The sequence below is a fragment of the Nilaparvata lugens genome, chromosome 10 (genome assembly GCF_014356525.2).
Source record: "Nilaparvata lugens isolate BPH chromosome 10, ASM1435652v1, whole genome shotgun sequence".
In the NCBI taxonomy this organism is placed as follows: domain Eukaryota; kingdom Metazoa; phylum Arthropoda; class Insecta; order Hemiptera; family Delphacidae; genus Nilaparvata; species Nilaparvata lugens.
The window spans coordinates 38470299-38484897 of NC_052513.1; the positions used below are offsets into that span (position 1 = coordinate 38470299).

Genomic DNA, 14599 nt, shown 5'->3' on the forward strand with positions numbered 1-14599 from the left:
ATGATTAGGTAGCTAGTTGACTAACCTAACAAAACGGATACAGAGCAGAACGTCTGACTGCACCGTGAAATGATGAGAGTGTGATCTTGGAATGCAAGCAACACACCAGTAATAATGTCCCGCGAGACCAGAATTACTTCAATGAAACGAATGAATGCGAAATTGGGCCTCAAGCCCTACCAAAAATGCCTACCGCTAAATGCATGTTCAGTTCAATCATAAACTTGTTGCTGAATGTTGAATGTTCTGGAAACTTGATTTTCATAATCAGTAATATAAAAATGATTTGAGTTCTCACACTGAGAAGTGAATAAATTTAATTGAAGATAAAAATTCGAAGCACTCGTGACGAATGAAACGTGTTGGAACATACCAAATACTGATGATTGAAGATATTTCACAAACTAACGAACCGAAAATACTGAAACTTTATCAAAGCACTGGAAGAAACATTCTACGTTGAATAAACATGAATTTAAAACTGAGAATTGAAAATTTTGAATTGAAGGTGACAAAAAACCGAAGAACTGGAAAACGTTGATGTTGATATGCTACGCCATTTTTGTGTGAAGAAGGAAACAGAAAAATGCATGCACGAACCGCGCTGCAAGAAGCCACGCATAGCCACGTCGATGAAAAAGATATGCGTAAAAAACGTCTAGACACGGTAGGAAATACTCCAAAATAATATTAAATAATACCAAAATGTACAATAAAATTAATGTACAAATGTAGCATGACAAAAAACTGATGTAATCCGTGAACTGCAGAAAACACAGTGAAAGTGGACCGATGACAAAGTGACTTGCGCACTAACGCGACAAGTTGGGACAAGAACACAATGCATAGTGCGAAATCTGACACATTAAGAGAAAAGCCAAACCGTCGACTTGAATCTTAGACCTCACTCCGCTCGGTCAATATTATCAGGTAACACAAGGTCAGGTGACAAAAATAATTTTGAACCTTGACAAACTGAATACTTGACCGAGTGGAATCTTGTAGCGTTGACCGGCTGGCGTGATGGTAACATAACCTCAATTTAAACTTTGAAATTGAACATAACCTCAATCACACCATTCCTCAAGTTCAATGCTTCTATCAGTTAATATTTGTGTTTATTTTTGCTATATTAAGTGAAATTAGTAAGTTTATGCTCCAGCGTTCCGTTATAATACTATGGCAAAATTAATTATTAATTTTGAAGAATTATACACTGACTATCGGAAAAAAGCCGTAATTAGTATTGAATCATTTAACGTTATTGCAGATTTAGAGCAGTATTTAAAAGAAAAATTTCATATCAAAGATGATTTTTACTTGGAATTAAGATTAGACAATGTGTGGATACCAAGCTTTGAAAAGATAAACATTTTAAAGTCAGGTGATGAAGTGAGGTAAGTAGAGAGATTGACTTGATAAGACTCAATTATCTAGGCTTACATTACTGATATTCTAAAATGGTAAACATAGTAATAATAATAAGAAGGTGTTTCTGTTCATGGCGTAGTTATACTACATAGGCATCGGCTACTACAAGTGAACAAATCAAGGACAATAAAAAACTGCCATAAGGTAGGTTGACGAACAAAAGTTGCAAGCCAAAAAACACAGAGCATTCAATAAAACATACCAAGCAGCAAGACTAAGGCAAGAAGTATCTACTTACAGTCTGTGATCACAAAACTTCCTCAGAGAACAAAAGGGGTTTTCCTGAAGGAGAGCCCTTAGTCTCCTCTTCAAAACACTCTCAGCAAGACTCCTGGCTGAATTCGCAGTTTGTCCAAAGTTCTGACTGGCTGATAGATGAGACTGCTCTGGGTCCTCCCCAAACCACAATATGGCAGGTCTAGCCTTACCTGTTTCTGGTGACATTGTCATGAACATCACCCTTGGTAGGCAAAGTATGGACACTGTGGAAGGCCTTATTTATACCTGACCTGTGAATGAAAAGATTGAAAACAGTGAAAATCTTTTCACTCACAACAAGAGGCCTACAAAGTGCTAAAAATCCTGCTCCGGATGGCTTTTTTCTGTAACATTAGTATATATCTTTTACCTCAAAGGCGCCACCCCTCAATGTGATGCCATCACACTTTGAAAGAAGGCAAAATAAAGATTGGATTTTGGTATACATGTTCTCAGGCTCCTGAGCAAGAAAAACACCTTGTTTAACCTGCAGCAGACTACCTGAATGTGTTTCCCCCCCCCCAAATCCAGAGTGAAGCCAAGGAACTTCACTGGGGAAAAATCGTGTAGCATTCCACCATTCCTGAGGCCAAACACAATTTTTTGTGTTTTCTCTCCATTGAGAAGGAAAATATTTAACCAAAACCAGAGTGTAACAGGCCTCTCAGAAGTGCACATCATTCTGCGCAGGTCAGCCATGTCACCGCTGATATCCAGCATTGAGGTGTGATCGGCATAACACTGTTCACTGATCTAACTTGAGACCATAGAGAAACAATAGTGTAAGTAGATATCCCACGGTATAGGGAATTTATGTCGCAACTTATTGTCAATTTTTACTGTTTTTTTGGGACGATAGTGTATGAATGGTACAATTTGAGAGACTACCAGCATCACACAGCTGCATAGGAAAGAACTACGTGAACTATTGGCTTGGGATAACAGTAAAAGTTGCGACATAAACGCCCTATACCATGGGATATCTACTTATGCTATCGTTTCTCTATGCTTGAGACCTCACACCATTTGCCAGCACTGTCTGTGCACGTCCCTCCAGATGGGAGGGAGAAGCACCAGAAGGCTGTTACCAATTCCATAGAAAGTGAGCTTGGTCATTAGAGTATCATGGTCCAGGGTGTCAAATGCCTTGCTGAGCTCACACAGAAGGGGTCTGCTACTGAATATCACACTTTGTAACAAATTGACTATTCTGTACAATATTATTATTAATATTGTAGTCATGTTGACTGAGTTATACAAATATGGGTATATCCTAACCCTTAGAAAGAACTTCTTTTTTCCAAGATTACAGTGATCAAGTTCAAATAAAAAAATCTGGTATGGTGCACTCACATAACTTTCCTTGCCGTTATGAACATTGATCACCTGACGCTAGTGTTCCCGCGCATCTCAAGTCTACTTACAAACAAAGATCTGAGCAAGCTGTTGTCAGGACATAACGCTGGAGACATACGAGGTCTGCTATCTCTTCTTAGTGAATCATTTAATAGAATCAACAGTTTGCAATTGGATAATCACATTTTCTCGAATTTCGAGCTTATTTTTAATTTTTGGTGAAAATGTTACTGAACATCAATCGTAGAGGTTTTTATGCTCAATCTTTTCCACTTGATTTTTTTTTTAAACTGTATCTGAAGCCTGATAATTGGGAAACTAAAATCAAACTTTGCATAGATGGGGCGGAGCTCCTGGCATTTTTACAGATATGGGACTTGTGGCAGTTGATAGAGCTTATCAATGACTATTTTAGGTATGAATTCGATCAAAATCGTTGAGCTGTTTTCGAGAAAATCGTGAAATACCCTGTTTTTGACAATATTTTCGCCATTTTAGCCGCCATCTTGAATTGCATTTGATTGAAATTGTTCGTGTCGGATCCTTATATTGTAAGGACCTTAAGTTCCAAATTTCAAGTCATTCCGTTAATTGGGAGATGAGATATCGTATATATACACACACACACACACACACACACACACACACACACAACACACACACACACACACCACACACACACACACAACACACACACACACATACACATACACATACATACATACATACATACATACATACATACATACAGACCAATACCCAAAAACCACTTTTTTGGACTCAGGGGACCTTATGAAACGTATAGAAATTTAGAAATTGGGGTACCTTAATCTTTTCGGAAAGCAATACTTTCCTTACCTGTGGTAATAGGGAAAGGAAAGTAAAATCATTTATCATACAATGCCGTGCTCTTTAACATAATAGCACTTTAGCCTGATACCATTTGAGACAGGTCATCATTCATAAATTCCTGGACATCGTAATAAGCCCTGGTTATTAGGAAACTAGTCACAACTCTCTCTAAACTCGCTGGGAACCAGGGCTTACTACGATGTCCATGAATTTGTGAATGATGACCTGTCTTGAATGTTATCAGGCTAAAATGTCATTAAGTAGAAGAGTTAAAGTTAAGATTAATTTTATTTTCCAATTAGGATATGAAATACATTTTTCAATATTTTGTTTAAATTTGCAGGCTTAGGCTGATCCATCCGAAATCTGAGGATTCGGAAGGAAAGAGAGAGAAGAAAAAGAAGAAGCGGAAGCACTCTCTCGAACCGGAACCGGAAGTTAATGACTTGCAAGAGGATGAAATTTCGTTGAAAAAAAAGAAGAAGAAAAAGAGAAGTACCGAGGAGTTGGATGCATCATCTTTATCAGTAGTTGAAGATGATGCACTGCCAGAAAATGGGGAGAAGGAGGAAAAGAGAAAGAAAAAGAAGAGGAAGGATACGTTAGATGTATCATCGGTCACGAATGACGAAGAAGAGGAGAAAGCAGAGAAGAAAAAGAAGAAGAAGCGGAAGGACAAGGAGGAGAGTTTTGAATGTGTCGAGAATGAACAAGGTGAGCAAAGATTCAAATTCAGTTTGAAAATGTTATTCTCAATGACTTTAAAATTTGTCTCTTAGTTTTTATTCATGATGAGCCCACATTAAGTCCTGTATTTATCATGGGGATGGTGAGTGAATATATAGGTTTTCTTGGTGGTTTCCGAACCACCGGGGAAGAGGTGAGCTCCGGTACTCTCCTAAACACTATGTCCATTCATAATCTAACACCAAGATACAAAGGGAAGTTGTTGGAGTCATAGACAATTTTTTAGCCCTTCAAAACTCAATACTGCTTGTGTGTAAATTACAGTAATGAATTGATATAATTAAATTAAAAGGTGAAATTTTCACCTTTGTTCAAAATAAAAAATACATTCATCACTTGAAGATGGTAGGCTTTTTATCCTTTTATATTAAGCGAGCAATTTCTGTATTTATATTTCTGGTTATTTTTATACCTGGTTATTTATGTTTAACGGATCTAAAAAACGGCTCTAACGATTTTCACGAAATTTGGAACATAGTAGGTTTATGATATAAAGATTCGATTGCACTAGGTCTCATCCTTGAGAAAACTCGCTGAACGACATTAAAAGGATAATTCATCCTTGGCTAAAATAGCTGTGGATAGTAAAAAAGTGAGTATGTGAAAAATCAAAATATCGCATCCCCGAAATTCATAAGATGACGTATAGCCAGCTGTGAATCATAAACACTATCATTTTAGAGAAGTGTGTTCTGTTTATCAATAAATAAAAATAACGAGCAAAGCTCGGTGCCCCGATATTTCTTAATTATTAAAGTAACAGCTATAAGTTTATTAATTTGATTGTATGGTAAGAGATATTGTGGTATTTCTCCATAATTGAAAGAAAAAACATTATAGTGAGGTCCACGTTATAATGGCAATGGAGAAAGATGAGAGAAAAACGTTGCCAATCCTCTGTCTTGTCAATGCCTTCTAAAGACGGTAGCTGATACAGGTTTATAAATGTAATATCAACTGTTAATTCTCGTTTAAAATAAACAGCAATACCATTGTCAATCAAACACTGTCATTATAACGTGGACCTCACTGTAGTTTAGCTGAATATGTTGTAGGTGTTACCATGAAACCTGGTTTGGTAATGTAAATTAATTTTTAACAAATATAGTGGTATTTACAACATCTTCGTCTTTTTCTTTCAGCTATAAGTTTAATGTTCATCGACTTACACAAACAACTGTAACATGAATACATGTAATACTAAGGTTGTTTTCACAATCATCTTGTTGACCGAGCGAAGTGAGGTCTAAAAGATTCAAGTCGACGGTTTGGCATTTCTCTTAATGTTTAAATGTTTATATGTTGCGCTTTTACGGCGAAACGCGGTAATAGATTTTCATGAAATTTGACAGGTATGTTCCTTTTTTAATTGCGCGGCGACGTATATACAAGGTTTTTAGAAATTTTGCATTTCAAGGATAATATAAAAGGAAAAGGAGCCTCCTCCATAAGCCAATATTAGAGTAAAACTCAGACTATAGAATTATTCATCATAAATCAGCTGACAAGTGTTACACAGATGTGTGGAGAAGCCAGTCTATTGCTGTATTTCTATAAGGTCTATAGTTTCAATCAGGTACCAGTGGAATACTGCGTGAGGTCTACTGTTCACAGAACTACTAGTTTATTGTCATCTGCGTTTAATCCTCTTCATTATTGGACATTTTTAAATTATTGTTTTCTTCCTTTAGTTACAACTTAAGTCGTCAACGAATCTGCAACCACACTTTTTTCACTGAGTACGTTTCAACAATCATCTTGTTCTTGGTTATCGCTTTTAATCCTCTTTATTATTAGATTTTAAAAAAATGTTTTTTTCTTTTTTCAGTTACAACTCCTGTTCTCAACGATTCGACAATAGAAGCACAAACGGCGACCTCCTCTCTCACTCAAGACACCTCTCTAGTGAGTGAAGATTTGTCGGAAGAAGCTTCCATTGTGCCGACAAAGAGGAAGCGTATTCGTCGCCGTAAGAAGAGGAGTGAGATGAAAAAAGATGAAAAAGAGTTGAGTGATGAAATACTACAAAAGGCCAAACAGCAGGCAATGGCCATCTTAAACTCCAGGCTGGGCTCTGTGGGATGGAGGCACAACCAAGAGGCTAAAAGGACTCATATTAGATTCGATGAAGATGACCAACAAGGTAAATAAATTGATGTATCTTATTTCATTTTTTCATATTGGCAAGCACATTTTTGTTTTCCTTGCCCTACTACCATAGGTAAGGAAAGTATAAATTGCTTTCCGAAAAAATTGAGGTACCCCAATTTCTAAATTTCTATACGTTTCGAGGTCCCCTGAGACCAAAAAAGTGGTTTTTGGGTATTGGTCTGTATGTATGTGTGTGTGTGTGTGTGTGTGTGTGTTGTGTGTGTGTGTGTGTGTGTGTGTGTTTGAGTGTATGTGTGCCTGTGTACACGATATCTCATCTCCCAATTGACGGAATGATTTGAAATTTGGAATTTAAGGTCCTTACAATATAAGGATCCGACACGAACAATTCGATCAAATGCAATTCAAGATGGCGGATAAAATGACGAAAATGTAGTCAAAAACAGGGATTTTCACGATTTTCTCGAAAACTGCTCCAACGATTTTGATCAAATTCATACCTAATATAGTCATTGATAAGCTCTATCAACTGCCACACGTCCCATATCTGTAAAAATTCCGCCCCATCTACCCAAAGTTTGATTTTAGATTCCCAATTATCAGGCTTCAGATACAATTTAAACAAAAAATTTCAAGTGGAAAAGATTGAACATGTAAATCTCTACAATTAATGTTCAGTAACATTTTCACCTAAAATTGAAAATAAGCTCGACATTCGAGAAAATGTTATTATTTCAATTGAAAACTGTTGGCAACTTCTGATTCTATTGAATCATTCACTATGAAGTGAAGAGATAGCAGACTTTGTGTGTCTCCAGCGTTATTGTCCTGTCACCAGCTGGCTTGGATCTTTGAATAGTAGTCTTGAGATGCGCGTGAACACTAGCGTCAGGAGATAAATTTTCATAACGGCAAGGAAAGTTGTGTGAGTGTGCCACATCAGATTTTTAATGATTGGAAGACCGATCCCTAAGCCTTCAATATAAATTTTTAATTGTCAATATTTCAATTCTAATAATGTATGACCTACTGCCGAACAGTTAAGAAATAAGTAGGTGAATCTAACTATTGAAAAATTGTTTTATTTTAGTCACATCCAAATCTATTACATTTGTACAGAGGACTGCAATTTTGTGTTGAAACACATCTTCTGCTATACTGTTGGTTTCAACACGAAACTGAGGTCCTGTGTACAAATCTAATAAATTTGACAAAAATAAAACCATATTTTTCAATCATGGAGAAATTCCGCAATATCGATTCATATTCAACAAATTTCAACTAGAATCTCACTATTCTGATATCAATTTGAAATTTTTTTACAAAAGTTTACTATACTTTTACAAAACTTATGACATCCAAGTAGACTTTCAGCTCAACTTCGCAAAATGAAGGTTGGCCTTCCTATAGGGATGTCCTTGTTATAATGGAAGTGGAGAAAGATAGAAAAACAACGTTGCCGATCCTCTCTCTTGTCAATGCCTTCTTCTATGGAGAGTAACTGATACCGGTTTATTAATAATGGCTTTTATTGGTGGGGAGTTCCTGACGAAAGTTCCACCTCGCCTGAATTTATCATTTTAGCCGTCAATGGGCCTTACGACTGTCATACTTCAGCCGGGACCGACAGTTTAACGTGCCCATCCGATAACACAGGAGTGACCTGTTCAAAAACTTTTTGGCTCTGAGTGAGATTGAACCCGTGATCTCTAGGTTGCTAAGCAAGCACTCTATCCACTAGACCACGGATCACTCCTCACCGGTTTATTGATGTAGTATTAACTGTTCATTCTCGTTTAAAATAATAAATTATATTTTATTGAGCAATAATTTATTAATCGATTTTCATTATTAAGATGGAATATTTTGTTAATTAATTATCAATTCCACATTGTTAAAAGACGATCTGGCAACAAAGCAAAGCAAGAAAGAGTGCTATCCGCTTTGTTGAATAATAGACAAGGATAGCAATACCATTGCTAATCAAACACTGCCATTATAACGTGGGCCTCTCTATATAAATGCAGACTTTATATGCGTCTCTTCAACCAGTTGTATAAACAATATAAAAGAAGGGTTAATTGATAAATAGAATTGTGAATAAAGCGGTGACAAATTTGAACAAAACAAGCGAATCCAAAGCTTTCAGCTGTGGGTCCAGATTACTATAGTAAATTCCACGTTGTAATTGCAATATTTAATTAACAATGGTGATGCTATCCTTGTCTATCATTCGACAAAGCAGATAACGCTGTCCTTCTCTAGGTCCGCAAAGTTTTTCAACAATTTAGAAATATAAATTTAACAGAATATGTTATCTTGTATGAGAATTTATTATTAGATAATTGAAAAATATATTTTCTTGACGAACAAAATTTAATTGATTATTTTAAACAAGAATTAATAGTTGCCTACCAGTATCAGTTATCCACTATAGAAGGCAGTAGCAATGCAGAGAATTTCCAACGTTGCTCTATCATCTTTCTCCACTGCCATTATAACGTGGTTCTCACTATAGTCTTGTTATTTTCTATTAAATAAAGTATTGTTTATTTCATTCTATCAAATCTAATTTTATTAATTTTCTTTTCCCAGAAGAGACTGCTGTACCACCCATGGAGATTCCTGCTCAAACCTCTCCAAACAACTTTTCTACCTCCATTGTTGGCTACCCTGGAACCTCCAGCACATCAACGAATTCACTCGAATCTGACACTAAGTTTTCGAATTCACCGAGACCTGAGACTAAATTTTCGAAACCATCTACATCTGAGGCTAAAATTCTACAAAACTTTCAGACTAAATCTTCAAGTTCACTAGAATCTGAGACAGATTTCTTCAACTCATCAGAACTCGTCACTGCGTTTCCAAATCCTCAAAAATATAAAACTCGAATGGCACACAAATTCGAGACTACATCTCCAAATCCTGCAAAATCTGAGGCTAAAATCGCACAGAAATCCGGTTCCAAATATTCAAATCCTACAGAATCTGAGGCTAGAATGTCACAAAAATCCTGTTCCAAATTTTCAAATCGTACAGAATCTCAGACGAGAATTGCACAGAAATCCGATTCCATAATTTCAAGTTCACTATGCTCAGACATTAATTTAAATCCGAAAAGTCGGTACAAAGTGCCTGTGTTCGTGAGAAAGCCGTTCTCGAATCAATGCTCAAAGTGGGACGTAAAAGGAAATATTGAAACAGTTGCTACAATTACAAAAACTGAAAAAAATTCTGTCAAGTTTTCAAATGCCGGTGATAATTTAAAGGAAAATTTGCTGATTGAGGAAATGGTTGATGATAATGAGAAGAAAACTGATAGAGAGCATGTTGAAGAAGCAGAAGAGAAAGAAAATGAAGGCGACGAAGGAGGACAGGCGGAAAAGGAAGAAAAAGAGATAGAAAAAGGAGACGACAGAGGAGAAGGAAAGGAAGGAGAAAAAGAAATCGGTGGAGAAGGAAATGAAAATGACGGAGGAGATGGAAGAAAAGGGGAGGAAGAAGGAGACGGTGGGGAAGAAAATTACAGAGGAGGAGAAGAACAAGGAGGAGGAGGAGATGAAGACTTGAAGAAAAGTGTGAAACCAGCTGATGATGGTGAAAAAAGAGAAGATGGTGAAGAAGGAAAAGAAGATAAAAATGTGACACTGGCCGATGAAGATGTTGGAGAAGGAGGAGATGATGAAGGAGATATGAAACCTGCTGATAAAGATGTTCAAAAAGGAGGAGTAGATCATGAAAAATATAAAAATGGTGAAGGAGAAGAAGATAAAGCCATGGAAGACGCGCAGATAGTAAATAGAGATGTAGGGAAGGAAGAAGGAGATGCAGACTTGGAAGATAAAGAGGGTAAAATAGAAAATGAAGGAGGACAAGAAGTAGGTGAACAAAAAGAAGGAGAAACTGAAGTCGTAGAAGATTCAAATGAACGATTAAAATTGAGAAACAAAAAATGTCTGCATGTAATTGTTGAAAAAATGGTGATTAAAGAGTCTGATCAAACTTTTGAACATAGGCAGGGAGATTGTGATAGAAATAATGAAAAAATACAAAAAGATGAGAAGGAGAATAGAAATAAAAATGGCGAAAACGGAGATAAAGAATGTGTGAATAAGGTCGACGCTTCCGAAAATGGGGAGAAGGAAAGAAATGGAGATAGAAATAGTGGAGAAATTGTAGAAAATGGAAACAAGATGGATAAGCGAAAGAAATCCAAAAATCAGATGAAAATTAATTCTGTATCTGACTTTTCTAATGGGGATTTCATCACTTTTAAGGTAAATATATCTTCATTTTAAAGATTTTTTTATTTGATATTCACTTCAAACTGTGAGTGTTTCTTTTGAATAATATAAATGGCGCATTTGTTGTTAATGTAGTTAACAATCATCTTGAAAAAGTAATTGTCAAAAAGTGATAGATGTGATTAATAATTCTCAAATGGCAAGTCTTGAACTTAACATTAGTTTTGAATAAAATCATTTTTGACCTTCCTACTAATGTTTCATTGTGTTTTAAAAGTTCCCGTTATTCTGTCTCACTCTGTATATGAGTAGCTCTCACCAAAAAGTAAATCATGAAGTATTGATTAGAAAATTTGATACACGGCTGCTTATAAACCTTTCTACACAATTGAAGAATGTTTTGAGCATGCGCAGATATAAATTTTTAACTCACCAAACTGATGCAATTTGAAGTCAATCTCACTATGAATGATTTGTGAATTATTGTGAAGACGATTAACTGATGTTTCAATGCTGTACTTATTTCATACTTGAATAATGTAAAAATAAGTTGTATTTTAATGTTAATGCAATTTTTCAGACCATGTACATGAGCAGTAATTTGCAACCGGTGGTGACGGATAAAATTGTGGCGAAAATTGTGGAAATAGGAAGAGAAGTGAAAATGGAAGTGATGTTTGGCAATGTGAGACTGGGCCGCCAAAAAATCGCTACGATGCTGACGATTACATAGATGAGTTCAGAGATTTTCCACCAGGCAGTAAGATCCAATTAGCCTGGAGCGATATCATGATGCCTACTAAAGGAGCTGATCTATGATGTAAGTATTCTTTAAACTAGTAGTTCTGTGAACAGTAGACCTCGCGCTCAGTAAGTTACATTGACCTGTTGTTATGTTTTCTCAAAAATTAATAAATAATTTATCAATTTAAAATGTCTAGAAAAAATCCTAAATAAACACAGAGCTTTCTGTCCTATCGTACCGTGACGTGTCGTCTCGGAATGTGAGTGTGAGCACTGTTATCAGGTATGGCTGCCGTCGATACGCCAATCCAATCAACCCATCAGAGAACATTCTGTGTTGTCGTGTTGGCGAAAAATCGGTGTGTTGAAATTAACAAAATAAACTACCATAATGCTGATTTCCTACAAGCTTCATTTCATACTACCATTATATTGTGGACTTAACTATAATAAGATGATACAAGGATAGCAACATCAATAAAATACAGCCATTATAACGTGGACCTCACTATAGAGGTTTTATTGTACTATTGTTTCATGTCCAAATTAACTAAAGGCCTCAACCAGAGATCTGAACAACTGATGAATGATGTTCGTATGCTATATTTATTACAAACTCCAATAATTTGGAAATAGCTTAGCTTATATTTTCTTAATAAATAAATAAATTCTTATAATTGAGATTATATATTTTTGTAGTTTAGTTTATCATATTTCTATATATTCTTGAAGCAATTTGGCGACGTTTAAAATGGATAGAGCTATCTGCATTGTCTAATGACAGACAAGGAGAGTTGTTAATCCAATGTTAATCAAATGCCATTATAATCTGAATCTACGTGTAACTAAAGGCGACTGAATATATTTAATTTGACAACCCTGCTGGAGTTAGCTGTCTCAGCATTGTCACACATAGAAAATTTCATAGCCCAGTTGCACAAAAGCCTGTTGAATTTTAATCACATTTAAGATCTAACAGGCTTCTGTGCAACCAAGGTTGTCTCATGAAAATGTCATGTTGCATGCATATTAACGTTATGTTGCTATGTTGCTATTTCACATAATATAACAATGCCAATATTTGGTCGGTTTGAAGCTCAATACTCAACTTATTTGAGAGTAAACTTCCAACTACTCAACTTTCACAGTTGACTCAACTTCATTTTGATTATAATCTATAACCTTCATTTAATAACTTTGTCTATAGGCCTACAATAATGTATCTATAATACTGTATAATAAAGGAAAGAATTGGCTTATACACGTATTATATTCATGAATAACGCATCATCACGTCTGAACTACTTGACTGATAGACTTGAAATTTTGCATATAGATTCTTAATTTACCGAGGATGTTTATAGGCCTACTTCAATTCCTCAAGATTTCAGTTTGTCAATTTTTAATTAGACACTTGGGGAGCACAGATTACCAGCTAGTCAACAATATTAGAATCATCTTATTTTATTAAAATATTCCTCCTTTCAATTTCTATTCAATATCTGTGAGTCCTCTCATTTCAGTTAGAACTTCCGTTGCTAACAAACGTCAACTTTTTTCCAGATTACGACACTATTGAAGTACGACCGTATGTGCTCCGATACGATACGGAACGATACTGCTACGATAAGATACAGACCAAAACTGATCCGGTAACGAATAAAAATAAAAATATATAAAATAACTACAAATACGACCAAAAGAAAAAGAAGAGACTACTTATCGTGCTTTTGTTTCTTTGTTGTTAGTATGTAACTTGCGTTTTTGGTAATATCTCGCTCTTACTCTAAACAAAATCTTCTTCTCGATATAGGCTTCTTCTTCAACTTCACTTTCCATTAGGAGCTCCTATTATGAGATTTACGTTAATCTGACAGGATTAGTCATATATGCCATTTTGTTATATCACCTATATTTTGTTATATAGAATTTATTCTATAAACTCTTTTGTTTGTAGGCTATGTATATGCCTAAGTATGCCTAATTTTTATGTCTTATAGCATTACCACCGAAACTATAAATATGATTGTACCTGCTTTTTTATGTATAACCTATGCATTTTGTAGTAACTCCAAGAGCTAGAATATATACATGGTAAAGAACTCTATATCACGGTATAGAATATATATCAATAGCTAGAACTCTGGAGATGAGCTAGCAATAAACCTCTATCAGTTAAATATTTTGAGAAGATGCAATGTCTTGTTTATTACCTTCTTTATCAAATAGATTTCATTTTTGACACTAGCAATAAACCTATATAAAATAAATATTTTGAACAAATGCAATGTCTTGTTTATTTCCTTCTAGCTTTGATCAAATAAATTTCATTTTTGACATCACAATATTTTTATTCACATTTTTGTAGAACAAAACTCTCAAACCAATCAAAAGACTGATGCTTTCAACATTCACATAAATAAATATTGTAAACAATTAAGTATTTCCTATCAACATTTACATAAATATTGTGAAGAATATTTTTCTCTCAACATTTAAATAAATATTGTGTACAATATTTTGCTATCAACATTTACATAAATATTGTGCCCAATCATTTTCTATCAAAATTTACATGAATATTATGAAAAATTGAGTATTTGCTGTAAACAATTAACATAAATATTGTAACAATATTTTAATGTTAGCATTCACATAAATATTGAGAACAATCAGGATATGAAATCTGGGGCTGAGTTGTAACATCACAATCACAGAAATTCGACATGCAGCACTCATCTTTCAGACCCTCATCAGACTCCTTCTTTGATTTCCTCTGCTTATTCTTCTTCTTCAACACCCTTATCTTTATCGAATTTCCATTCACTTCAGCACCATACTCCTTATACTCA

General features: G+C 35.2%; 1 protein-coding gene across 2 annotated transcripts; it reads left to right on the forward strand.

Annotated features, from left to right (window-relative positions):
- Positions 1 to 1002: 1002 nt before the first annotated feature.
- On the forward strand, positions 1003 to 14028 carry LOC111053214 (immunoglobulin A1 protease). Of its 2 annotated transcripts, none has more exons than XM_022340067.2 (6): positions 1003 to 1397; positions 4241 to 4611; positions 6473 to 6787; positions 9352 to 11036; positions 11584 to 11823; positions 13271 to 14028. In XM_022340067.2, the coding sequence occupies exons 1-5, from the start codon at positions 1180 to 1182 to the stop codon at positions 11734 to 11736; spliced, it is 2742 nt and encodes a 913-aa protein (XP_022195759.2). In that variant the 5' UTR covers positions 1003 to 1179; the 3' UTR covers positions 11737 to 11823; positions 13271 to 14028. The 2 variants fall into 2 exon arrangements, with proteins under 2 accessions (XP_022195759.2, XP_039292751.1); XM_039436817.1 differs by having other exon boundaries at positions 13311 to 14028.
- The last annotated feature ends 571 nt before the right edge of the window (positions 14029 to 14599 follow it).

Bases quoted from the DNA above. Each gene is read 5' to 3' on its own strand.
- LOC111053214 (XM_022340067.2), top strand. From the start codon at position 1,180: ATGGCAAAATTAATTATTAATTTTGAAGAATTATACACTGACTATCGG. The intron at 4,612-6,472 runs GTGAGCAAAGAT...TTCTTTTTTCAG, and splicing joins ATGTGTCGAGAATGAACAAG to TTACAACTCCTGTTCTCAAC. The intron at 11,037-11,583 runs GTAAATATATCT...GCAATTTTTCAG, and splicing joins GGGATTTCATCACTTTTAAG to ACCATGTACATGAGCAGTAA.